At 41.7% G+C, this 27,344-nt stretch overlaps 2 protein-coding genes across 4 annotated transcripts; one reads left to right on the plus strand and one right to left on the minus strand.

The window, feature by feature from the left end:
- Positions 1–6,649: 6,649 nt before the first annotated feature.
- On the minus strand, positions 6,650–12,706 carry LOC115110350 (UBA-like domain-containing protein 1). Of its 2 annotated transcripts, none has more exons than XM_029635932.2 (3): positions 12,429–12,706; positions 12,019–12,078; positions 6,650–8,136 (listed from the first exon to the last, which is right to left on the minus strand). In XM_029635932.2, the coding sequence occupies exons 1-3, from the start codon at positions 12,534–12,536 to the stop codon at positions 7,840–7,842; spliced, it is 465 nt and encodes a 154-aa protein (XP_029491792.1). In that variant the 5' UTR covers positions 12,537–12,706; the 3' UTR covers positions 6,650–7,839. The 2 variants fall into 2 exon arrangements, with proteins under 2 accessions (XP_029491792.1, XP_029491791.1); XM_029635931.2 differs by having other exon boundaries at positions 6,650–8,324; positions 12,429–12,705.
- An 80-nt stretch (positions 12,707–12,786) lies between these two features.
- LOC115110348 (E3 ubiquitin-protein ligase MGRN1-like) lies at positions 12,787–23,063 on the plus strand. Of its 2 annotated transcripts, XM_029635929.2 has the most exons (16): positions 12,787–13,142; positions 13,420–13,538; positions 13,774–13,862; positions 14,178–14,324; positions 14,947–15,064; positions 15,165–15,231; positions 15,419–15,462; positions 15,605–15,652; positions 15,879–15,947; positions 16,195–16,354; positions 16,604–16,713; positions 16,905–17,119; positions 17,869–18,026; positions 18,208–18,318; positions 18,954–18,999; positions 19,248–19,335. In XM_029635929.2, the coding sequence occupies exons 1-15, from the start codon at positions 13,055–13,057 to the stop codon at positions 18,992–18,994; spliced, it is 1,584 nt and encodes a 527-aa protein (XP_029491789.1). In that variant the 5' UTR covers positions 12,787–13,054; the 3' UTR covers positions 18,995–18,999; positions 19,248–19,335. The 2 variants fall into 2 exon arrangements, with proteins under 2 accessions (XP_029491789.1, XP_029491788.1); XM_029635928.2 differs by lacking the exon at positions 18,954–18,999 and having other exon boundaries at positions 12,788–13,142; positions 19,248–23,063.
- Positions 23,064–27,344: the final 4,281 nt, after the last annotated feature.

Consider the following 27,344-nt stretch of genomic DNA (forward strand, 5'->3'; position numbering starts at 1 on the left):
GGCGAAAAAAACGAGGTCAAATCACGACATCGGTGAGCTTCAGGTCAGAGCTCAAGAAAGATGCAGCGTTAAAAACTCGGAAAGAAATCAGTTCAATTCAAATGGGCTTTATTGACATGGGAAATATGTGTTTACATTGCCAAAGCAAGTGAAATAGTATTTACAATGTTGTTTGTGATCCACTGGTTGCCCTTTTCACATGGCAACGGCCACAAATCCTGCTGCTTTGATTGCACACTGCTGTATTTCGCCTAACATATATGGGAGTTTATCAATGCTTGATTTGTTTTAGAATTATTTGTAAATATGTATATAATGTGGTCATACATTTGGCAGGAGGTTAGGAAGTGCAGCTCAGTTTCTACCATTTTTTTTTGTGGGCACACAGCCGGTCTTCTCTCAAGATCAAAGTCTGCTATGGCAGCCTCTCTCAGTAGCAAGGCTATGTTCCCTGAGTCTGTACATAGTCAAGGTTTTTATTAATTTAGAGTATTCTGCCACTGTGTACTCTCTGTTTAGGGACAGATAGCGTTCCAATTTGCCCGTTTTTAAAAATGGATTCTTTCCAGTGTGTCAAATAGTTATCTTTTTGCTTTCTCATCATTTGTTTGGGTCAAATTGTGTTGCTGTCCTGGGGGTCTGTTTGTGAACAGAGCCGCAGAACCAGCTGACTGAGGGGACTCTTCTGTAGGTGTTTCACCTGTCTTTGTGATTGTCTCCACCCCCCTCCAGGTGTCACCCATCTTCCCCATTATCCCCTGTGTATTTATACCTGTGTTCTCTGTTTTTGTTTCGTCAAGCCTACCAGTGGTTTTCCCCTCTGCTCCTGTCTCTCGATTGTTCCTGTTTCCTAGTTTTCCCTCTCTTGACCATTCTGCCTGCTGTCCTGTACCTTTGTTCCACCTTTCTGGATTACTGACCTCTCCTTGCCCTTGAGTGGTTTGGAAGGAATCAGTGACCGTGGCTAACTGCAAGCGTTGCAAAGCAATCACTAGCCTGCTATTCAGTGGATTGGCTGTGTGGTCCCAAATCTGGGATTAAGTGTCTCCTTTCCAAGTTTAAAATGATAAATCATGCTGTCAATGAAGAGTGATTTGTGCCGCGCTCAAAACAACTGTTAACTAGGAATTGTGAAAAGTTGACTTCAATGAGTTCAAGACAACTGGGAATTCCGGAAAAAAATTATCTCCGACTGGGAAATACGTTTTGAATGGTCATCCAACTCGGAATTGTAAATCGGGAACTCGGGCCTCTTTCTAGAGCTACGACCTGAAGATCAATGATGTCATCATGATTCAACCTTGTTTTTTTCAGAGTTCCCAGTTGAAAGCACCATAAATCCAGAGAAGGCCAGACTTTGATGACAACATTTGCCTAGAAAGGACAAGTGAGCACAGCACAACAAGGTGAGTCCAAAAATGTCCCGTATGCTGCTGCATAAATGATGTAATATGCCAGGGAGATATGTACACTGTATCTAAGAAAGTAATGCTAAGTGTACATTGTGTAGTAAGCTGTTAGTAGCCCATGTGCCTCACCCTAATAATTTGGTAAATTTACTGCTCTTAATTTCACCAACTGTTTTGACTTGGTGGTGCACATGTAGCCTATAACCTGTTTTGTAAGAGCCTTCATTGTCTGCTTATATGCCCCCTTTATGTATCCTACCGTTCTGACTTGGTGTACATGGAGAACACTGTAAGAATGACCCATGTTCTGAATTCTGTCGCTGTACATTTCAAAAGTGCTAAACAAATAGTTATATTAACTACGTCTGTCCTAGCTTGCTCATTACTGTCTTAATCGAAATGACCGATTGCCTCTTATCCGCTTGTCGTCTCCTTATGCCACAGTTTGTACATCTCAATTGTCATTAGAAACCACATTTGTTGAAGCAAGTCAGCCATATCAGCTGTTTTTTTAAAGGCAGTAAATGAGGCTGATTGAACTGATTGAACCACAATGATTTGTCTTTCTTAACATATATTAATATGCCTCGTGTGTTTTGTTTATAAGCTCAAGTGATGTCCAATGGGCCTTCGAAAAACAAAATACTTTTTCTGTCTGTTATCATAGAATATGGGGTCATCCTCCAGGTTGTTTCTGAAACAAATTAAATATTTGTCAGAACATTTTGAGTCTAACATAGGGAGGGTTTCCGTCCAAGGTCAAGATAGAATGCCCTGCCCTGTTGTCCTCTCCAGCCGCTAACAAGCTGCTTGTATCTGTAGTCTCATGTCAACAACATTGATGTGATGATTAAGCTCATTCACCACCAAATATGGTCTACCTACCGGTTTATTGAAACTCTACACTCAAGCTGTTGTGATATGTAGAATTTGATTACTGTACAATTATTGCAAGACGCATTATGATGCAAAACCAGGTATAAACAGATGAACAAGAAAGTAAGGCTTTGAGAAAATGTACTTGAGACCTGTACTAGAGTTTTCTCCCAGGTGCCCTGGCATGTATGTCTCTGCTTGTCTTTGTCAATAAAACATCTAATACTCTGAAAGCCATCTTGATCTTTCTTTATTATTGATTACCCCGAGACCTTCACTGTCATTGAAAGTAACATGATAATTGTTGTTTGAACAGACCTGAAAAAGTGATATGTAGCCTCATATCTTTCTTATAATGTTCCATTTGCTTCAATAATAAGCGTGCTGAGTCAGAGATGTCCGTCCTGTTCTTTGGGAGATGTAGGCATATTTTCAGTCCTACAGAACAGAGAGTCATGAACCACTAGCTCCCTTTCCTTGCACAGCACGAGAGGAAGTAGTGCTTGGGTGCTTGGGTGCGAGCCAAAGAGAACCTCCTGATACAGTGCAACTCTGAAGCAGACTATCCACTGAGTCTTCTCTCTGGCTCAGAGCACTCTCAGTTTCACTACCCCCAGATGGCCTCTCAGTCTTTCTCAGGCAGCTACTGTTAGAATACTCAGTAGACACTTGAGAGCAGCTGAGCCCACAACCCTGTACCAGAAGAGTGCCATGTTATTTTAAAGCTTGGATCTCTGTTTAAAAACATTAATTGGAGACTTGTGCATGTAAAAGGAACAAATTAGACAAATCAGTAACCCGCTATGTAAAGAGAGGATTACGCTATTGTTGCCGTTGGCCCTAGGATTTCACAGACTCCCACTGTTTCCTTAGAGAGAATAAACTTAACTTAATTCCGCTCTCTGTTGAAGATGCATTAATGATATACATCATGCTAGGGGGCAAAACAGCAAAAACATTCACTTCAATACACAGACATAAACAAAAGAATGAAAGCGGTTGAAATAGGTGTCTCGGTGGAGGTTTGCGATTATTTATATAGCCTGAATTTGTATGGTGTTGCGAAGCAATGGCTCCATGCCTAAAATGTCCACTAGAGAGCACTGTGCACAATACATAACTATAGTCAGAAGTCTCCTCCTCAGAAGACACATTTAGTCTACCACTCTGCACTCAAATGCAACTATTTCCCCCGCATCGTAGGAGCAGATAATATGGACAATTTTATGCTGTTTTATCTCTAATGAGATATTTGTTTTTAGAGCATTCTGTATGTTTTTGTTTCACATTGCATTTGAGTCATTAGGCCTACTGTAAGTTTTCCCATGCATTCAAACTTAAACAATAGTGAAGTTCCAGGCACACAAGTTTTAACAACAAAGTACTGCTGTTGGCAGAGTAGACACTCCCTTGTTCTCTGGCAAGGTTTACATCCCATAGTCTGAGCCAAGTTTAGAGGCCAACCAACCCAGTCTCTCCTTTTGTATCACACTCCCTGTGATTGGTGAACTTGATCACAGTTTCCATGTGTTTATTGCCAGATAGATTTGATGTGGTTATATTAAGAAAGTTGTTACTATGTCTGGTTTTGCAGTAGGATACATATTGACAAACTGTCCAGAAATAACTTGTTACATAGACTACAGTAGGCTACTAATTCGTGTTTTAGTACTAATATGAAGAGGCTGCTGTAACATGTTGAACCAGCAAAACCAGCAAAACCAACCACCCTCCCTGTCCAGTATCTCCCAAACCCACACGCCGGTGCTACAATTACTACAACTACTACACTGAAGCATGACTGGTGTTCAGAGTGAGATTGTTTCAGCAGACAAGGGGGTGAGGGGTCAGTCACATGCATGAATGGAATGAATGAAAGGGAGTGTTGTCTGTCCCACCAGAGCGTTATGAAAGGACATTTCTCTCTACCTGTGTCCCTGTGTCTGTTTTGTTTCACTGGAACACTACGTTTCTGTTCTCAGATCAGTCTGTGTAATGAGAGACGAGGCACACTGCAGTGCTCTTATGTAACAATGGGGGGGGAGCAAGAGAGAGGGAGAGGGTGGCAGTCATGGTGGAAAGAAGTGTCTCCTCCCCATCCTTTGAGAGTTGAACAGTCCTATTCCTCCCATTTGCACGAGCACACAAGTTATTGCACGAGCACACAAGTGAGATGTGAAGAGCAGTCCCACAGCAGAAACGATAGATGCTCATGGTGTATGTGTGTCAATATGATCATTCCCTTTAGGCAGTAGGCTAAATGCGACATGTTAATGCCATAGTAGCAGAGAGGCTTACAAGTGATAAACAGCTCTTTTCTTCGTCCTCGTTGCTGTAATCTCTACCTCCCTCTCCCTTTCTTCTATCATGTGCTGCTGTGTCCACTTTGTCCCCATCACCTTTCACCCACTTCCTGCTTTTGAGGGTTCACTCCAGGCTTACTCTCGAGTAGGTTTTTATCTCAGCAATCACGTCAGCTTCTCACAAGTTGTCCAGAAACATGTCTTATCTGAGATTGCATACTGCGACACAGTCTATCCAAACAATGACCCTGACATAAACAATAGCTATCTTGTTATTGTATAGGCTAACCCACAATGTTCTGGAGATGGAGTGTATCATTTCTGTATATTGGAACCATTTCCCATCAGTACAATAGCTGGAGCACTTCTATTGTGTTATATCTTGAACACACCTACAATGCATAAGTTTCATAAACATTGCATGCAATCCATGTAAAAAATATGAAGTCAGCCTAATGGTCATGGATGTGGTGGGTTGGAATGTGAGTAGTACGGAGTAGCAGAGAGTGGGGCAGTGTATTGTAGGAATTTCAGCCATGTACCTCTGCTCCTCCATCTCGTCTTGTGTTCCTGGCAGCTCCACTATCATCCATGGCCAACCTGGCAGCTGCCTGGTATTCATGTCACGCCCTGCAAACAGAAACACACACAGCCAGCGAGGTGACGGGGATAGGGAGGGGGACTGGGTCCAGCAGGATGGGTCTAAAGGAGACCCACTGCTGCTGCCAGGGAAGTGGAGGTGAAACAAGGATAGTCATAGTCAGAAGAGACACACAACCCACCTCTCATTACTGCTGGTTATGTGGGGTGACTGAGAGATAGAGAGTGGGGGGTAGAAATAGAAAAAGAGGGAGAGAAAGAAAGAAAGAACAGGAGGGGGTTCTGCATTATGAGAGCAGCCGTTGTTCATGTTTGCATGCCTGAGTGTTCTCCACATTTTGGGGCAAAAGCAAGTCACATTGCTGATCTCCCCTGGCGCATGCTCTCACCATTTCCTCTATTCTATTTCAGGCTAAAAGTACATCTCCAGTATGTATACCCAAACCATCATGTCTTAGTTTGGCTCAAACTAGCTTGCGCTTACAGTACTTCCAGGCTCTGCGCAGCAGGGAAATCTTGTGCTAGCCTGCTTACAGTTTTACAGTGCAGCAATTTGCAGTGTAAACAAACACCAACACAACTCACCAATCCCATAAGTTTTGAGGAGTTATGAGGATGGGTGGACTGCTCAGGGGCCACTCACCTTTCATTGTCAACTCAGAACAGACAGATCAGATCGATCAGTCTGTCAGCATGACATTATACAATGTACCAGACTAAGGCCTGTCCAGCTACAGAATACAGGGAGGTTCACCATGTGAGCAGAAGAACAATAATTGTTTGAGGTTGATAGGTGCACAGTCCAACTAGGCTCTGGTAAATGTTTGAATCCATGTCGCTATGTGCTATGACTGTTGGAGCATAACCACGCTCACAGAACTGATGACGATCTTCAAGAGTTAAGTGGAGATTTTGCAAGGATACAAAACCACTCAAATCAAAATAGAGAGAAGTTGAATAGCATACACAGGGGATGACATGAATGAAGACAACGTCTATCAAATGGGGAGAGCTGATTTCCTAAGCAGATGGGGGGGAAGTACAGTGGGGTGAAAATGTTTGTCATACAAAATCAAATCTGTACCACATAGACAAGGAAGTGGCCATAACATAGCACTGTTTGGTCTCTGCTTGTCCTTGTAGTGAGGGATAAGCAGTATCTGACTCAACATCTCCTCCTCAGTCTGCTCTGAGGTTTTTCATCAATCCAAGGATGGAGAGGGAAGGCCAAACATTCATCTGTTTAGACCATTTCACATTTCCCCTGGTTTTTAAACAGTGCATCTCTCCTTGATGTGATGTGTGTGACTGAAGATTGCGTCATACCAACTCACTGGATTCAACATCCGCTGAGAAATAAACTGCCATCTGGAAAATACTAAAAGAACACAGGGTGTTGTGGGTTATAGTTCCATTAGAGCCCCATGTCCATTTGATACATAGTCAGACTCCAAGATCTAATGCAGTGTAATACATACAATATTTATTCAGAAACACAAAATAATTAAGTCAATTGTCTGGTAATCCACAAAATTGTTGTGGTAGCTGTCTCATGGAAAACATCGAGGAACAGGCGTGTGTTCACGCAACCGATGTGCAAAGCAAAACTACAGTGTGATTATCAGATTAACAGATCGTAGAATATAAAACGTTTTGGATGGGGCCTTCCCTGAATTTATCAGTTCCTTTCAATTGCAATTTTCATTCCATTGTACAAAATAAAAAAGATGATCAGGTGCCTAGACGAAACATTTTTGAGCCGAGAGTTCCTGAGACAGCATCACCAAATATATCTATATTATTTTTAAAAATATATTTTCCCTCTTTATTATTTTCCCCTAATATGCTGATTTCCATCTTAAGCAACGACAACACTGTGTCAAAAAGTATCTGTGTGCTACTTAGAGATGGTGCACAGCTGGAATATCAAGCAAGATGTCTCACTCTGACAGAAACCTTTATCTCACTTATCCTCTGACACTAGTTGCTGAAAACAAAATCATACAAAAAACACTGAACAATGATTGAAGTATAACATCCTTTAGCATTCAATGCAGACATAAGACATAAAGAGGAGCAGTTTGTAAAGTTGCTTATTAAACATAGTTGGATAGCTGGTGTTCCTTGATTGTGTGAGTGGGACAGTCAATGTCATTACCCAATGTTTGAAAAAGCAGATCCAAGTTGGTTTCTAAGCACATTAGAATACTAGAACACATGATATTCAGACACTTACACTGGCTAAAAAAATCAAGAAGAATGGTGTTATTTATGCAGTGCACCCCCAGTATCAAAGGCATCCAGTCCATTGACACCACTCCAGAAAGACAAAGGAAAGATGATGACACTGTCATACACATCGGTGTGTACAACAAGAAGACCCTTCTTCGGCACTAGTCATACAAGTCCATCTTTGTCTCTGGTTTCAGATCAATGGAAAAAAATGAAACGTATGCCTAGCTAAAATTGTCTGCAGACTTTACAATGTGGCGTCATGTGAATGTTCATCAGCTGTATGCTCATAATTCCTCCTTTCTGTCCTCAGTGCATGTCCACAACATCGCTTGGTTTTCTGCTTTCCCTTACAGACAACTCAAAGAGGACTGCCCGATATTGGTTCCTCTTGTTATCGCGAGGCCCCTGCAGTGCTCTCATCTCTCTGCCTCCATGGTGACGCTGGCCTGTTCACTGGATGCCTGCTGAGTGACGGCTTGGGGCCACCCTCGGGGAGGCACCTGAGAGGGCAGCTGCCCAGAAGTCCACAGGCCCTGCTGGGTCTGACCTGGGGCAGAAGGGCCCATGGCCCAGTTGACCTGAGGAGGAGAGGTCGCCATGGAGGCTATGGGACTGCTGGCGTTGAAGCTCTCTGAGGCCTTGAGGCGGGAGAACATGGCCAGGGCGTCTGGGAAGTTGGGAGGTGTTGCTGGTGTGTTGGCTGGAGTGTGCATCTGTGGAGAAAGGAGAGAACCATTAATAAGAGAACATGGCCAGGGCGTCTGGGAAGTTGGGAGGTGTTGCTGGTGTGTTGGCTGGAGTGTGCATCTGTGGAGAAAGGAGAGAACCATTAATAAGAGAACATGGCCAGGGCGTCTGGGAAGTTGGGAGGTGTTGCTGGTGTGTTGGCTGGAGTGTGCATCTGTGGAGAAAGGAGAGAACCATTAATAAGAGAACATAAATCTGTACGCATTTATGATTGCATATTTCACTACTGACTTTTGTAATTACTGGCGCATTGTCTCCAGTTCTAATTGACATGCTTGGTTTGATTTGCCATCTTGACACTTATGTCCTCCCTCAACTGGTCCTTAGAAGTGCCTACATCATAATAGTTGTGGAAGCAAAAAAGGAAAAATATTTTCCCTTCGAAGCCCAACTTCCTCAGACTGACCCTTTGTCTTTCCACCAAATTCTACATCCTGCCCTGAGTCTGCCCTCTCAGCTGACACTACAGAGCGCAGGCCTCAGGAGACTGCTCTGTGACTGCCAAACACATTACCAGTCAGCCAAAACAAACATCATTCCATGAGCAAGAACCTAAGAGGGTCCAAAGGAATCGTACCTTCCGGGACATAAAAGGTCAAAGCAACCTGTGTTAGGATTCACCCCAACCATCTGAAGGCTACCAGAATGTCTGTTTTCTCATTGTGTGGACAGGATATCCACCACATAATAGATTATGCAATATCTCAAAACAGTCATGTGATATGTAGTGGAACTAGAGGAAACAGATACCCCCCCCACCCCCAAGGCACATGCTTGCCTTCAGAATAAGTTTGGACTGCGGTAAACATATTTCTGTAGGAGGATTGTCAGACAATTTAACTACATTTTGTTAATGAGAGCTGAAATACGTACAAGAAGAAAAAGATCACCACAGGCTAATAAAGAAATCCTTATTACTTGATAAGAACATTAGTGGAGTATCCCACCCACATGTATTTCTAAGGTTTCTATGGTGCAGTAAGAATGAATGAGTGAATGAATTAACAAACATTGGATTTCCCACAGGCATTAGCGTTGACCTGCTTCGATAGGAACGAGACATGCCTTTATTCAACGTAATCACTTATGATGCACAGTGAAGCTGGTGTGTGCATTGCTCAGTTCAGGACAAGCATGTCTTTGTACAAAAAACGGGTCAGCAGCAGCCATACTAGCATAAGGCTGGCTGCTTCAGAAATGTCCTTTTGCAGATCACTGGTAGCCTACATTTGCTTCAGTCGATAACACTGCAATAAATTGCAGCAATAAATTGTAGCAATAAATTGTAAGTGATCATATCAGACTTCCTGTCAATTGACACACATGGCGGCAACAAAACCATGACCTAAGATATGATTTTGAACTTTTAAAAAAAATTCTGTATCGGTTTACAAAACGGTTAAAACTGTACAGCTGAAAAACACATATAATACAAAGTACTTCCACTATTTGATCACAATAACAAGACAGCCTGGCCTGTGTGGGAGTTTCCACTGCTTTACATTGAAAGAGGTCAGCAGTGTATAGGGAGAAGGGTGTTGAAGGGGTTGGCTATGTGGACACACGGGGTGTGGGCCTCAGTGTGTGGCAGCTGCTCAGTCAGATCAGCTGGCTCTGTACACATAAACACACAGGAGACCGACCGTGCATTTTCTCATCTGGAGCTGCAAAGTTGCTATAGAAACAGTCCTGTTTGATAGGGATGGATCCTGTCATAGCAGCTGCAGCCAGGGAAACAGTACATGAGAGCTTGTTTTAGAGAGTGTGGTCTTTCTCATCCCTTTTCCTATTGTTTATTGTCAGTTTGCCATATTTGTGCCTCAGAATAAACAATGGCAAACTGTACCCTGTACTAAAGCCCTGCATCCTGCCAACCAGCATTGTCCATATTAAAACACAATGTGCTATTGTACAACAGGCAGTCTACTCTGTCATTGTTCAAAGGGCTTGTAAACAAGCATCAGAGCACATCTAAATGTAGACACTAAACGTCTAATAGCCATCCCAAATAGTAATAACAAGGGTAGTAGTACAGTTTACAAAAGTTGTTTCTTTTGGACGATGTTATGAAGACTCTTTAACTGACTCGATTCATGACTGCCACAGACCTCCTGGCATCCTAGACATTGACTGGGACATTGTGATAAGCCACACGTCTACAATATTGCCACCAGCCTTTGCCTTATTAGCCTGCTTTACTTAAAAACCCCTATGTGCATTTTAATCATGAGGGATGTAATCATCTGTGGATGTAACATCCCATAAGCACGTTGAGTTTCAACACTGACCTCCATTGTGTGATCTACAAGATAAAATTGTTGAGGGCATCATGGGTAATCTGTCTTTCGTGAGGCTGCAACCTTTTCCAGAGCAGTTTCACTAACTCACAGTCACCCTACACGTTGTCTGTCTCCATGTATGTGGTCAACTGTTCAACGAGATCAAAGAAAGGAAATTCAAACATCACATGATACACAGTTTACATGACTGTTTTCTGTATCAACAAATCAATCTCACCAACCTCCAACACAAACAGGTCAATGAGCAACCATAGAGTGAGTCAATAATTAACCAAACACAGTCCCTTGTTTTTTATTATACAGCCAGGGATAGATTAATATACAGATGCTGGTTTGTCATGTCAACTTGTTCAAGTGACAGAAGTGTCATTTTAAAACAAAGTCACAGTGCTCTTCATAGCAATACAACCCCTACTGACAACAGCAACAATAACCTACAGCACTTTCAAAAACATTACTTTTAATAGCCTTGGATGTAACAGAGTTAGTTTCGTAACCTCACTCCCCAGCTTGAAATGTCTCCACATCATGTTACATGTGCATTGGGCCTCTCCTACGCCTGGCCTTTCTGCACTGGTCTGTTTAAGGACACAGTGGGCACATACTGCACCGTAGTTAACCTGACAACCATTTGTCAATGAAAGGGGCTCAACTTAACCTTATGCCACGCCTGACAGCCAACCCCTAATGTAAACAGACCACGCCAGATGTATTGCCGATGTCACTGCTTCTTATCTAATCTAATGTCTGCCCACATCCTGTTTATTTTCATCAGTTTGAAAATGAAAATAGAAGCCGAATGAGATCACTGGGAAATGGCAGACCCAGTGGTAGGTTATGAGAGGTAAGGTTCTAGACTTAAATAAGCTGATATCTTATTGCTCATGAAGCCAGATGTTGTTTTGAAAGGAGGAAATCTATCGGCCAAATTGACAATCTATATGACAAATGGTCTAGATTAAACTGTGCTAATGTGCTGTTATACATGTGTCAAGATTTTAACACTGCCATTCATTTTCAGTAATAATTTTAAATTAAAATACAGCGTATGTATGTTTTGTATAGTATGTACAGCATCATAAGTGCTGTAGCACTTAAATCACTTTATTTTATAACCTTTTTTTTTTTTTTTTTACTAAAACAATGTTCACTTTTGCTGAAATCACCCTCCCCCACAAGACACATTTTCAAGACTTCAATTCAAGAAAAAGTATAGTAGCAGTACAGATCATCCATAACTCACATGACTTCATTTGACGACTATAAGTACTAGAAACATAGTAGCCTATCATGTCACCGTTCATGTGAAATAACACAGTAAGTAATATGCTACAGTACATGACAAGGCACTATGAACAACGTGGCCAATGTGTGTTTATTTTTGTCATGCTTGTGTTTCGGTACAGTATGGCGGACATGGACGGCAAGTGAATGAATATAAATATAATCATAGATGTTGCAATAATCATCATCATAATGTAATAATAATAATAATAATACATCAATCATTCATTGTTATCAATAATACTGTAGGTTTTCTATACTTACCATTTGATGATGGTGACTGTATGGAATATTGGTTTCTTGAAAAAAGGCACTTAATGCAGTCTATTGAAAATAAAATATATGTCAGTAAGCACCAGTCCAGTGTGCATTGCACATATGCCTATTGCAGACAGATACAACCTAAATCGATATTATACTATCTCCTGTGAAAATGTTACATTGTGCCATTAGGCTGCTGAATACCATAGTTAGCTACATTTTCATTGCATAATAGCATTACCCTACTGGGGTGTTGTAAAGATAACCAGATTATTTGACAAATGATTGGCATTACTGTATTAATTATATGTATTTAATTAATGACTCCGAGAAACAGACACAGACTGATCTCTGTAACTGATCTATCTTCCATGCACCAAACTCAGACCATTGTCAAGAAAAGGTTCCCATACCTCGAACTGCCAATGTGCCGCTTGTAGAAGCTGTTTCGCTTGGTCTGCGGCGCATCCAGCAGTCAGGACGAACTGATTTATCATAACTTGGTGCTTTAGATCATCCATATTTGCAGAAGCGGGCTATTCTAAACCTTTCCCCTTGGGTTGGTGCTCAGTCCTTGAGGTTATTCTCCCTTGCACTACCCTTTCCTCTCATCGACCATGGAGACAGCACAGTCCGCAGTGAAAACCCAAATATTTACTGTCTGAACTATGTTCAATGTCCTGAGCGCCCCTTTGATCGGTAGCACGAGAGCGCAAATCAGAGCGATGGGGAGGGGCGATCAGTAGGTCGGTGACAGAAAGAACTACAAGTCCCTAACACCATGTAGTTTGACGTATCACACATCAGAAGGCTTTTGGCTAGAAACTTGTGTTTATTTTCTTTAGCGGACACCAAGTTATCCTTGGTTCTATCGTTATTCTTGACAGGTACACAGTTGAATATATAAGTCGCTGTGTAATACCGAAGAAAGTCTAAAACTTGTTACAAAACGGTCCCTTGGACGATAAATACACTAGCGTTGGGGTTAGTAGTTAGCTAATTCTGTAGCTAATTAGCTAGCTAGCAACAACAAGGAAAGATGGGGTCGATTCTTAGTCGGAGAATCGCTGGCGTTGAGGATATTGATATCCAGGCGAATTCTGCATACAGATTTCCACCGAAATCGGGTAAATATAGCTATTAATTTGGATTGAAACCCTAAAACTCGAGCTATAGCTAACGTTAGCTAAACTGATATCAGAAGCTCCCAACATTATAGGCCTAACGTTACACGTGAACGCTATAAATGGTTAATTGTATGATATTCAGTCGTGGTGAGATGTTTATTTGATGAGGCAGAGTTGTGCATCGGTACACTGATCTTGTCCTGATTTAAAGATAGGCCTTCCATCCTGATTTTATCCTGGTTCTAAATCCAGTCACATACTTCTATTTTCTTTTAAGGGAATTACTTTGCCAGCCATTTTTTCATGGGAGGGGAGAAATTTGACACTCCCCATCCAGAGGGTTACCTATTTGGAGAAAACATGGATCTGAACTTCCTTGGAAATAGGCCTGTACAAGTAAGGACAAACAAGTGCGCTATACATTGGCAAAGGTTCTTATCTATGTTAAGTTTTTCATTTTGCAAGTTGCTGACAGATAAGTAACATGTACAGCATATTAGTTGAAGTGGAAGTTCAGGAGTAGTCCTTGATTCACATCCCCCATGTTATTGGTTAGGCTAAAGCATTTGAAGTTTATCTGCATTGGGCTGTTCTTTTCTTAGACTAGTTGTCGTGTCTCACCTTTGCTTAGTTTCCGTACGTGACCCCGGCACCTCATGAGCCTGTGAAGACCCTGAGAAGTCTGGTCAATATCAGAAAGGACTCCCTGCGCTTGGTCAGGTGAGGAAAAACATCATCAGATTCTACAGCAAGTAGTCTTCAGACTAACCTTTCCTCATTTATTTTTCTTAGTGGTTTTCATTGTCAAGTGATTCAGGTTCAAGAATCCTGGCTGATTGAGCTTAGCTTAACATCTATTCACTGCCTACCTTTCATTTGATATTGACATGCTTTCATAAGTGTGGTGCATGAGCGATTCTTTTTGTTGTTGTTGTTAACTTACTCATAGCTTCATTTTCAAAGTTATGTAATTTTGAAAATGGCCACTTGAGAAAGCTAGCTTAACATTGTTTTGTTTTTCTGCTTGACTACTAGATACAAAGATGACACTGATGCTCCAGTAGAGGAAGGAGGGAAGCCAAAGGTTCTGTATGGTGTGGAGTTCACATTTGACGCTGATGCTCGTGTGGCTATCACCCTGTATTGCCAAGCTTTTGAGGAATTCACCAATGGGATGGCAATGTATGTAAGAGTCTGATTCAGAAACCTTTTCATTTACATGATAGACGATGCTTAGCATCAATATGCTATTTTAGTCATTCACTAATTAGAAATACATATTTTCTTCCACTGTCTCTTGCTCCCAAATATATAACTAAATACAGTCCAGCGTTTTACATTTCTCATTTGAAATGAAATCCATGCCTTTTATCCGTTTCTGAAGATGTGAAATTGATTTATTCACTTTAAAGACTCATTGTATAAGAACATCTTATGGTAGTGGCCAATGTACTGGGAGAGATACAATGGGTCCTTAGCAACCACCTGTCTCCATGGATACGCATGTTGTCTGAAGAAGGAATTAATATAGTAGTTTATGCTGAGGTCATTATGTGAGTGGGTGGATGTGTTTTTCAGCTTTTTTGCATGTTTTTTATTGAGATTTTCCATTGACAAATTTAAGAGGGAAATTTCAGAAATGGATTTGAGTTAGGCCTAATGCTGTTTTTCATTATTTGTGGTCGAAGAAAGAGCTTTCAACAAGAGATCTGAAAAAGAACATCTTATATTTCCAGTATACTAAATTAACGTTGATAGTTTTGTATTGATAATATATTGACTTCACTGTTTCTGTTCTGTGTAGGTACAACCCAAAGGGCCCAGCCCTGGTTTCTGAGACTGTACACTATAAGAGGGGTGTGAGCCAACATTTCTCCCTGCCTTCTTTCAAAATCGATTTCACCGACTGGAAGGAGGAGGATGTGAGTATATCTGGGCAGCAGCAATTAATCCTGTTGAGTGATGTCACCAGCTGACAGTTGATAAACTCATCTGTTGTCACCATTTATTTTATCTTTACAGCTGAACTTTGACCTGGACCGGGGTGTTTTCCCCATGGTGATCCAAGCTGTAGTGGATGAAGGGGATGGTAGGTGGTCCAAACGGTTGACGCTGATGTTAATGTTCTTCGCTCCATATCACCTCAAGGCTGACCTAATAACAAACTTAGTTGGCAACTGTTTCTCCGCTGTACCACAATAGCAGGTGCTAGATGAGACATTCTGTATGCACAGAGTACAGTAATCCCTTATAAATTAGTGTTTGTCCTTTTCCAGATTGCTTTGGACATGCACATGTGCTGCTGGCAGCCTTTGAGAGAGTAAGTAACTCATTGTGATGATTCAGTAGAAGAGGACAGTGTTTGAATTTGACTCAAATTTGCATCCCGCGTCTGATGTCATGAAGTTCTGTTTTCACACATTATGAAATATGTGAAGTAAACACAATTTCATCCTTTCAAGCATGTGGATGGCAGTTTCTCCGTCAAGCCTCTGAAGCAGAAGCAAATTGTAAGTTAACACAAGTTACTCCGTGTCTTCTCTATTATATTAGTAGATTATTCAAAATACAAAATGCCTGAATAACAAGAACATGCTCATTTACAACACATACATTTGTTAGCATGTGTGCTTACTTCCTCTTTATGTCCTATGGGACATAAAGGCTACAATGTGTTCCTCCCATCGTTCTCTGTCCTTGGCCACGTGTTGCTACCATGTGTGCTCTCTGTTATAGGTGGATCGTGTGAGCTACCTGCTGCAGGAGATCTATGGAATTGAGAACAAAAACAACCAAGAGACCAAGGTTGTTATTCTAGAACTCACCAGGAACACCTTTTGTAGATGCATACAGTAGATTTATTTAACATGAATTTACAAAGGCTGTTGGAAAGCAGCACATTTTTACATTATAGAGGTGTAACCACACCTGACTCTTTCAGAAATGTAAACCAGAAATGTGGCTCATTATGCTGTAGGTTTTCAGACCGTTGGTTAGTCTATTTCTTTCTACATGTTCATCACTCTAACAAATGTTTTTTGGTTCTCTGCAGCCGTCGGAGGATGAGAACAGTGACAACAGCAATGAGTGTGTTGTTTGTCTGTCAGACCTCCGAGACACCATCATCCTGCCCTGCAGACACTTGTGTCTCTGCAACTCCTGTGCTGACACCCTGCGTTACCAGGCCAACAACTGTCCTATCTGCAGACTGCGTAAGGAGCGACGCTGGTTTGTTTCCAATAGGCTTCCAAATGGGATGCCTTCGCTAATAGGAAATAGACCTGCCCGACTGCCATGTTTCAGAACTCAGCGAGAGAGACGCCAAATAGACGTAGAGATGAATGCCCTGTGGGGACTGAGCTGATTTAAGGAAAATGTTGTGAAGTTTACATTTTAGTGAAGATGCAGTCACATTTGACAGTGTGTAGTGTAACCAGTGTTTGGTCTCTTTCTCTCCCCAGCCTTCCGAGCCTTGCTGCAGATCAGAGCTGTGAGGAAGAAGCCTGGGCCACTGTCCCCTGTCTCTTTCAGCCCTGTACTGGCTCAGACCATGGACCATGATGAGCACTCGGTACGGCGCACACGACCCAGGCATTTGTTGTTAATACACACATGGCATCATTGGTGTCAAGGATGGTTTCTTATTCTACTTGTATTTAACATAACTCAACTCCATCACTATGCAATTACAAAGCCTTTAATAAATGACTGTGAATGACTAGTGAAGATATGAGCAGTCTTTCTGTGTGTGCGTCTCTCCAGAGCTCAGACTCGGTTCCCCCAGGCTTTGAGCCCATCTCTCTGCTGGAGGCCCTGAACGGCCTGCACTCTGTGTCCCCCTCCATCCCCCCCGCCCCCCTCTACGATGATATTAACTTCTCTGGGAGCCTGGTAGGGGAGGGCCGGCCGCTGGGCTCCCCAGAACACTCCGGTGACGGGGGCCTGCAGAAGGGCAAAGTCAGCAAGTCACCTGACAGGTAATCCTGGGACACAAGGGTAGTAACAAGCCCAGATCACATTCTCCTCCATCTGAGATGAACCATCTCCCTGAAGTGTACACTACACTCCCCCTCATGGATTTAAAAAGAATGGACAGGTATAAGGGAAGATGGTGGAACCTCCCTCCAGCGAATATTTAAACCAATCCAAAGCTTTGAAATCTTTTGACGTAGGGTGAACCAATGCACACTTTAGGAAGAAGGGGGAGAAACTGAAGTGGGCTAAAGTGTTCCAGTGCTGCTCTCTACAGTCCAGCTGCCTTCTACTGTAATTTTTCACACCATTACATTACCATTTGGTTTGAACAGCCTCTAACTTGGAGCATATGCCATTTTGAATTATTTAGTTTTAGTATTGAGTTAATAGCCCTGACAGATTAACTGCCCTGGATGGATTTGCTTGTTGACATTGGTTTTGACTCTGGATTGATTGCTCATCAGTTTGTGTAACAGCTGGCCCAGAGTCTGAAAAAAATAGTCACCTTATGTTGTGATGAGCTGCTGCTAGAGGTCTTCTCCTGTATCCAGCGCCATGCTACAAACTGATTAGACGGCATGTCCTTGGCAATCCATCCAGTTGACATTGCTGAGCCTTGCCAACCTGCAGAAAATAAAATTACTAGGACAACAGTACAGAGTACAGTCTGTTTATTATAAAGCTTCACGTCGGTTGTAAATGTTTTTTTGTTTACCAATGTCACCTCATTGTAAGTGTTTGACCCCCGCAGCACCCTGAGGTCGCCCTCATCACCTATCCAGGAAGAGGATGAGGAGAAGCTGTCTGAGATGTCGGACGCCCAGCCTCACACACTGCTCTCCAGCAGCCCTGCTCCCACCGAGGCCACTGCAGCCGAGGATGTACCGGAGTCCATCTCCCCAGATGATGGTGAGTTCTGTCATGCTCTGAATGCACGTAGTTAGCGGTCCAGTCTACATGTTTGGGTACGTGACCCCTCCAAATAATGACTTGAATTACCTACCAGGTTACATTGCAAACCCGTGTAAGGACATTTAGGTCTTGTTGCATGTTGTGACCTTGTCTCTCCCTCCTGTCATGGGTGGTACAGAGGACAGGCTGCACTCTGGAGGAGAGAGAGAGATCCTTCAGGACTACAGCAGTGAACACAGCAGCCTGACCAAAACAGAGAGTGACCCGCCAGGGGACCTGTCTCTGCCAGGTAAGCTAATAATAACACAAGGCCCAGGCCCGTGTGTATCTGTGCGCGTGTGCATGATTGTGTATGTTTGTCTGGATATTAAAGATATTCTCTGGTTCTTTTATATACTTTTTAGCCAGTAGTTCTGAAAGTAGGGCCCAGGAGCCAAAAGTGGCCCCAGAAAATTGCGTACTATGTCACATGTGCACCATGTCTCTCTCTCGCTCTACTGTGTGCGTGTTGCTAGCTGTCGCTCCCTTGGCAGGCTGAAGATCATTGGCTGAAACTTTAATTGCTAGAGGGCTGGCCCACGTGGGGGTAAATGGAGGGAAAGTGGCACTGCACAGCTTCCAGAAAACAGGGATTTCTTGGCTAGTTCTGCTCATAGATTATGCATAAACTACACATTAACACATAAAAAACGGGAGGTTTAAAAAAAGACTTACTAGTTGCCAAAGTACCAGAGCATGTCTTTAATGCTCAAACCAATTGTAAACATACATTTTTGATTGCACGTATAACACCTTTTAGCTATTTTTCTCTTTATTCTCCCAGGCTTTCAGTCCCCCAGCTTTTCATCTAACCTGTGTGCTGTTTGTTCTTCTCTGTTTCCTTACTACCTGCCCTGTCCCTATACCTGGCCTTGCTATGGCCAGCTCTAGGTCCTGATGCCTGCTCTATTGGTATGGAGGAATAAATGTGGTATGTAGGACTTCTCTGTCCTGTCTTTACCTATCTGTTTTTCTGTCACGTTGCTTCAGAGAAACCGATCCCTCGCAATCTGTCGCAATCGATTCAGGACAGTTGGTTAATAATCTGCTGCAGGTTGTAACTGTTTATCATGCAAATAGACAGCAAGTTTGTATTGATAAGTATGCAACTGTTTAGATTTATTTCACGGGTGTAAGAGATCCTCTTGTTTAATTGGATCATGCTCCTTGTGTCCACAGGGTCATCAGAGAGCCTGAAGAGTCAGAGTACCAACTGCTCCAGCCAGCCCCTCCTGTGTCCCCCCAGCAGCCTTCACATGGAGGATGAGCAACTTGACGCCTAACCTCTGGGCCCAATGGTTCTCCCTCTCTGGCTGAGTCCCAATTCACTTTCTCGCATGTATTTAACAATGGTGGAAACTCCCTCCAGTCAATAATTACACCAATCCAATGCTTTTAAATCCATGACGGGGAGTGTGAAAGTGCACATTTAGCCTGGATGAAAAATTGGGACTTGGTCTCCTCCCAAGCCCATCCCTCCCCCATGATCCAGTCCCCTTGGGCCTTGTAGAAGACCACTTTCCTACTTTAGTCATCGATTCATGCCATAACTGGCATTGATTCAAAATGTGTTTGTGGTGGTCACTGCAAGGATTTACTAAAACCATACTATACCTTAACTAAAAAACAACAAGTCCTTAATTAGATTGCTTTACATTCAGTTGAAGTCGGAAGTTTACATACACCTTGGCCAAATACATTTAAAAAAAAAAAATTCAGTTCCTGTCATTTAATTCTAGTAAAATGCCCTGTCTTAGGTCAGTTAGGATCACCACTTTATTTGAGAATGTGAAATGTCAGAATAATAGTAGAGAGTGATTTATTTCAGCTTTTATTTCTTTCATCACATTCCCAGTGGGTCAGAAGTTGTTTAACTCAAATGTTTTGGGTAGCCTTCCACAAGCTTCCCACAATAAGTTGGGTGAATTTTGGCCCATTCCTCCTGACAGAGCTGGTGTAACTGAGTCAGGTTTGTAGGACTCCTTTGCTCGCACACGCTTTTTCAGTTCTGCCTACAGATTTTCTATAGCATTGAGGTCAGGGCTTTGTGGTGGCCACTCCAATACCTTGACTTTGTTGTCCTTAAGCCATTTTGTCACAACTTTAGAAGTATACTTGGGGTCATTGTCCATTTGGAAGACCCATTTGCGACCAAGCTTTAACTTCCTCACTGATGTCTCTGAGATGTTGCTTCAATTTATCCACATAATTTTCCTACCTCATGATGCCATCTATTTTGTGAAGCGCACCAATCCCTCTTGCAACAAAGCACCCCCACAACATGATGCTGCCACCCTGTGCTTCACGGTTGGGATGGTGTTCTTCGGCTTGCAAGCCTCCCCCTTTTTCCTCCAAACATAACGATGGTCATTATGGCCAAACCAGAGGACATTTCTCCAAAAAGTACGATATTTGTCCCCATGTGCGGTTGCAAACTGTAGTCTGGCTTTTTTATGGCGGTTTTGGAGCAGTGGCTTCTTCCTTGCTGAACAGCCTTTCAGGTTATGTCGATATAGGACTCGTTTTACTGTGGAAATAGATGCTTTTGGTGACATCAGTGAGGGGCAGAGAAAGTTCCTTTGCTGCTGTTCTGGGATTGATTTGCACTTTTTGCACCGAGTACATCCATCTCTTGGAGACAGAATGCGTCTCCTTCCTGAGCGTTATAACGACTCCGTGGTCCCATGGTGTTCATTCTTGCGTACTATTCTTTGTACAGATGAACATGGTACCTTCAGGGGTTTGGAAATTGCTCCCAAGGATGAACCAGACTTGTGGAGGTCCACAATTTTGTTTCTGAGGTCTTGGCTGATTTCTTTTGATTATCCCATGATGTTAAGCAGAGGCACTGAGTTTGAAGGTAGGCCTTGAAATACATCCACATGTATGTCATTTTATTTAATTTTCCAAGCTATTTAAAGGCACAGTCAACTTAGTGTATGTAAATTTCTGACCCACTGGAATTGTGATACAGTGAATTATAAGTGAAATAATCTGTCTGTAAACAATTGTTGGAAAAATGACAATGACTTGTGTCATGCACAAAGTAGATGTCCTAACCGTCTTGCCAAAAGTAGTTTGTTAACAAGAAATTTGTGGAGTGGTTGAAAAACGAGTTTTAATGACTCCAACCTAAGTGTAAGTAAACTTCAGACTTCAACTGTACATTTAGGAGTGTGTAATTGTTTGTCCATTCTGGATGGGGTTGTGGTGCAGTGGTGGACGTTGCATGATTCCAGTGGTTGAGTATGACTACCATCATATGGTAGTACTAGAAGCACACTCACTTTCAGTTTACTCTACTCAAATTACTGCTTGACACTAATTGTTTTAGAGAGCATTAATACCATTCCTGTTGTATTCATCTAAACTAATAACTTTTTAACATTTTATTTCTTGGTGCTTAAACATGACAATTTAATGGAGTCATTTTTAAAGGTTTTGAGGATTCATTCATTTTGCTTTGTGAAATGGTGAATTCCTATGTCATAACAAGTCAAATTGAGGCATTTAATTTCAAATTGTCTTCAAAGGTTTTGAGGATTCATTCATTTTGCTTTGTGAATATCTACATTTGTTCGTTTTTATACTGAAGTATGTGATATATTGTCCCTGTACTAGAAATGTATGTAGATTCATTTGCAAAATTGTATATTTGTGGGTTGTAGAAGAAAATCTGGGGATTCAAATAAGGAGATTAGTAGATACAGCTACATGCACAGTATCTCAAATGTAGCTGATTGAATTTTTAGTGACATAGTCCAGCTTTACACCTTAACAGCTGAACACAAAGAAAGATAGAGCCTGCAACAAGCCAATACACTATGCTGACCGTATAGCACAAACTGTGTTATTTGTAGATGTGGCATGTTTCTATAGTTATATTGTGGCTTGTCATCCTGGCATATAGTCGTTGCCTTGCTCAAGTTCTATGACTTGCAGTGTCTGACTTCCCTGTAGATGTAGCACCATACATATAGATCTATGTGCCTTCAACTAAACAGATATGGCTGCTGCTTGTTGCATTGTCTGGTGTTCTTGTGATGAAACGGTTTCAGGATATACAGCTGTATGAGCCTGTAGTCTAGGAGGTTTTTATTCCCACTGGCTGATATACATGTATAACATTTCTTTGCATTCTCAATGCATTTCTTTGCATTCTCAATGGTTCGTTAAATATTTTTAAGGAAACCTAATTGTTATTAAACCATTATTAAAACCCAACTGTTCAGCAATTACAATTATGTTAAATCCATATATTGATACATTTAATCTATAAATAGTAAGTACATTATGATTAGACTTGGCTGTTATATGGTCTGTATTATGTGTGTGTGTGTTCTAATTTTTTCCCAGGAGGAATAAACTAAATGCTTCTTAACCATTTTACTTTTGCAATGTCTTGAGACATTGCATCTTTAACCTAATGTTATCTTTTGCTTGTGAGTTTTGTTGTAGAACGATGTGTAAAACGATCCAAACTGCTTTGGATTAATACTGTTCATGTCATGTGTCTTTGACTAACGATGTGCCATGTTAACTTTGATTATACACCTGTGCCTTGTTCCTGTTTCTCACTAGTATTGACCTGGTACCCAGGACAACCCCACATTTAGTGATTCATAACTCTATCAATATCGGTCTGTCCCTGTGTACAGATGTAGGATCTTCATTTGCTCAATCTTCTGTTACTGAGAATATTCCTGCACAGCAGGAAATGCAAATTTGTAGTGTATTCCATGTTTAAAAAGGCTTCTAAAGTTTGTAATTTCCACTTTAAAATATCAGACTAGATTTGCCCTAACGAAAAATGTATCAACCCCTACAAAAATGTCATTTTATTATAGTCCGAACACACAATTTAAATTTCCTGTTGCTGCAGGATTATTTTCCTGCTGTAGCGAACTGGCTCAGATTAAGATCCTACACGTGTAGCCTACAGCTGCATGTGAATAACAATTAAATAAATGTAATGTTGAACACTTCTGAACACAACTGCATGTCTCATGCTTGACTTCCATTGACATGTGAGGACCATTTAGGGTGAATTCGGAAAAAGCGGGACACTTTACATTTCCGTCTTCTGTAACCTCTTTCGACATCTATCCAACCTATTAGCCCAACACATGATACATTTCTGAAATCCTCCAGATGTTTCCTAATCACAAAAACACTACTGTTGATTTCATATTCACAGGAGGCATGACCATATTTTTAGTTCGCATTTGGTCGACTATGACACCTAATTGTACTTCAACGACAATTCAATTTTGTGTGATTAGGAAACATTTGAGGATTTCAGAAATGTATCATGTTGGGCCAGTATGTTGTATAGATGTCTAAAGAGGTTACAGAAGATGACAACGCAAAACGTGTTCCGCTTTCTGAATTCACTCAAATAACAGTACTACAAGACATAATTAACAGGATATAGGTACTACAAGAACCAGAGCCTAACCTAAATACAGGCGGTCCCTAATGTAAATCTTTCCTCCATTAGTAAAGCCTACTCCATTCTGTCCTACTTTAGCTAGCTATGGTTGGTAATGGGGACAACAACAAAAATGAAAGATAATACAATTACAAAATTGAAAGATATTGGCACCATTATGTATTTTGATGCACCAGTACATAATATTCACATTAAATCAACATTTGACACAGTGCATTATGTATGACAGTTTTACTAATTTAACAACAAAACAGAGAATCTATGTCACTGATTTTAACATGTGCTTCCTGAGGTGAGCTTCCTGTTTGAAACTTTCTCTGCCCCTCACTGATGTCACCAAATAAGTGGTGATTTTGATCAGGCTTTTAGTAACAATAGTTTAAGATGTTCTCTTGTCAGACCAAGAAATTAAAGCATCAGGATTAATCTGTCCCAGATTATATCATGTCCAACTCTTTCCCGAATTCACCCTATGCATAGTCCTACAGGTTGAAATGAAATGTGTATATATTATATATACAGTACCAGTCAAAAGTTTGGACACCTACTCATTCAAGGGTTTTTATTTATTTGTACTATTTTCTACATTGTAGAAACTATGAAATAACACACATAGAATAATGTAGAAACCAAAAAGTGTTTAAAAAATCTAAATAGATTTTAGATTCTTCAAAGCAGCCACCCTTTGCCTTGATGACAGCTTTGCACACTTTTGGCATTCTCTCAACCAGCTTCACCAGGAAAGCTTTTCCAACAGTCTTGAAGGAGTTTCCACATGCTGAGCACTTGTTGGCTGCTTTTCCTTCACTCTGTGGTCCAACTCATCCCAAACCATCTCAATTGGGTTGAGGTCTGATGATTGTGGAGGCCAGGTCATCTAATGCAGTACTCCATCACTCTCCTTCTTGGTCTAATAGCCCTTACACAGCCTGGAGGTGTGTTGGGTCATAGTCCTGTTTTAAAACATGATAGTCCCACTAAGTGAAACCAGGTGTGGTGGTGTATTGCTGCAGAATGCTGTGGTAGCCATGCTGGTTAAGCGTGCCTTGAATTCTAATTAAATCCCTGACAGTATCACCAGCAAAACACCATCACACCTCCTCCATGAGGGAACCACACAATGTGGAGATCATGCGTTCACCTACTCTGCGATCTCACAAAGAATCGACGGTTGGAACCAAAAATCTCAAATTTGGACTCATGAGACCAAAGGACAGATTTCCACCGATCTAACGTCCATTGCTCGTGTCTCTTGGTCCAAGCAAGTCTCTTCTTATTGGTGTGCTTTAGTGGGGGCTTCTTTGCACTTTGCAGCAATTCGGCCACAAAGGCCTGATTCACGCAGTCTCCTCTGAACAGTTGATGTTGAGATGTTTCTGTTACTTGAACTCTGTGAAGCGGCAGGTAGCCTAGTGGTTAGCGTGTTGGGCAAGTAACTTAAAGGTTGCTGGATCGAATCCCTGAGCTGACAAGGTAAAAATCTGTCATTCTGCTCTTGATCAAGGCAGTTAACCCACTGTCATTGTAAATAAGAATTTGTTATTTACTGACTTAGTTTACTGCCTAGTTAAATATAAAAAGCATTTCTTTATGCTGCAATTTATAAGGCTGGTAACTCTAATGAACTTATCCTCTGTAGCAGTGGTACCTCTGGGTCTTCCTTTCCTGTGGCGGTCCTCATGAGAGCAAGTTTCATCATATCGCTTGATGGTTTTTGTGACTGCACTTGAAGAAACATTCAAAGTTCTTGAAATGTTCCGCATGGACTGACCTTTATGTCTTAGAGTAATGATGGACTGTTGTTTTTCTTTGCTTATTTGAGCTGTTCTTGCTTTAATATGGACTTGGTCTTTTACCAAATAGGGCTATATTCTGTATACCAATCCTACCTTGTCACAACAAAACTGATTGGTTCAATAACATTAAAAAGGAAAGAAATTCCACAAATGAACTTTTAAGAAGGCACACCTGTTAATTGAAATGCATTCCAGATGACCACCTCATGAAGCTGGTTGAGAGAATACCAAGCGTTTGCAAAGCTGTCATCAAGGCAAAAGGTAAAATATATTTGGATTTATTTAACACTTTTTTGGTTACTACATTATTCCATATGTGTTATGTCTTAGGTTTTATGTCTTCACTATTATTCAAAAAATCGTATTTAATTTTTTATATTTCACCTTTATTTAACCAGGTAGGCAGGTTGAGAACAAGTTCTCATTTACAACTGCGACCTGGCCAAGATAAAGCAAAGCAGTGCGACAAAAACAACCATACAGAGTTAAACATGGGATAAACAAACGTACAGTCAATAACACAATAGAAAAAACCCACAATAGAAACTTCTATATACAGTGTGTGCAAATGTAGTAAGATTAGGAAGGTAAGGCAATAAATAGGCCATAGTGGCGAAATAATTACAATTTAGCATTGTGCAAGTAGCATTGTGCAATTTAGCATGTGCAAGTAGAGATACTGGGGTGCAAAAGAGCAAAAATAAAACATTTGGGGAATGAGGTAGTTGGGTGGGCTATTTACAGAAGGGCCGTGTACAGGTGCAGTGATCGGTAAGCTGCTCTGACAGCTGATGCTTAAAGTTAGTGAGGGAGATATGTCTCCAGCTTCAGTTATTTTTCCAATTCGTTCCAGTCATGTGCTGCAGAGAATTGTAAGGAAAGGCGACCAAAGGAAGTGTTGGCTTTGGGGATGACCAGTGAAATATACCTGCTTTAGCACGTGCTACGGGTGGGTGTTGCTATGGTGACCAGTGAGCTGAGATAAGGCGGGGCTTTACCTAGCAAAGACTTATAGATGACCTGGAGCCAGTGGGTTTGGCGACAAATATGAAGCGAGGTCCAGCCAACGAGAGCATACAGGTCGCAGTGGTGGGTAGTATATGGGGCTTTGGTGACAAAATGGATGGCACTGTGATAGACTACATATAATTTGCTGAGTAGAGTGTTGGTAGCTATTTTGTAAATGACATCGCCGAAGGCAAGGATCGGTAGGATAGTCCGTTTTACGAGGGTATGTTTATCAGCATGGGTGAAGGAGTCTTGCTTGCGAAATAGGAAGCCAATTCTAGATTTCATTTGGGATTGGAGATGCTTAATGTGAGTCTGGAAGGAGAGGTTACATTCTAACCAGACACCTAGGTATTTGTAGTTGTCCACATATTCTAAGTCAGAACCATCCAGTGTAGTGATGCTAGTCGGGCGGGCGGGTGCGGGCAGCGATCGGTTGAAAAGCATGCATTTAGTTTTACTAACATTTAAGAGCATTTGGAGGCCAAGGAAGGAGTGTTTTATGGCATTGAAGCTTGTCTGGAGGTTTGTTAACACAGTGTTCAAAGAAGGGCCAGAAGTATACAGAATGGTGTCGTCTGCGTAGAGGTGGATCAGAGACTCACCAGCAGCAAGCGACATCATTGATGTATACAGAGAAGAGAGTCGGTCCAAGAATTGAACCCTGTGGCACCCCCATAGAGACTGCCAGAAGCCCGGACAACAGCCCCTCCGATTTGACACACTGAACTCTATCAGAGAAGTAGTTGGTGAACCAGGCGAGGCAATCATTTGAGAAACCAAGGCTGTCGAGTCTGCCGATGAGTATGTGGAGATTGACAGAGTCAAAAGCCTTAGCCAGGTCAATGAATACGGTTGCACAGTATTGTTTCTTATCGATGGCGGTTAAGATATAGTTTAGGACCTTGAGCGTGGCTGAGGTGCACCCATGACCAGCTCTGAAACCCGATTGCATAGCGGAGAAGGTATGGTGGGATTCGAAATGGTCGGTAATCTGTTTGTTGACTTGGCTTTCGAAGA

The sequence above is a fragment of the Oncorhynchus nerka genome, linkage group LG26 (genome assembly GCF_034236695.1).
Source record: "Oncorhynchus nerka isolate Pitt River linkage group LG26, Oner_Uvic_2.0, whole genome shotgun sequence".
NCBI lineage: Eukaryota > Metazoa > Chordata > Actinopteri > Salmoniformes > Salmonidae > Oncorhynchus > Oncorhynchus nerka.

Coding starts and splice junctions, on each gene's coding strand:
- LOC115110348 (XM_029635928.2), top strand. CDS start 13,055: ATGGGGTCGATTCTTAGTCGGAGAATCGCTGGCGTTGAGGATATTGAT. Junction 16,355..16,603: donor CTGTCCTATCTGCAGACTGC/GTAAGGAGCGAC, acceptor TTCTCTCCCCAG/CCTTCCGAGCCTTGCTGCAG. Junction 16,714..16,904: donor TGGACCATGATGAGCACTCG/GTACGGCGCACA, acceptor GCGTCTCTCCAG/AGCTCAGACTCGGTTCCCCC.
- LOC115110350 (XM_029635931.2), bottom strand. CDS start 12,483: ATGCGCCGCAGACCAAGCGAAACAGCTTCTACAAGCGGCACATTGGCA. Junction 12,079..12,428: donor CGGCACATTGGCAGTTCGAG/GTATGGGAACCT, acceptor TATTTTCAATAG/ACTGCATTAAGTGCCTTTTT. Junction 8,325..12,018: donor ACAGTCACCATCATCAAATG/GTAAGTATAGAA, acceptor CTTTCTCCACAG/ATGCACACTCCAGCCAACAC.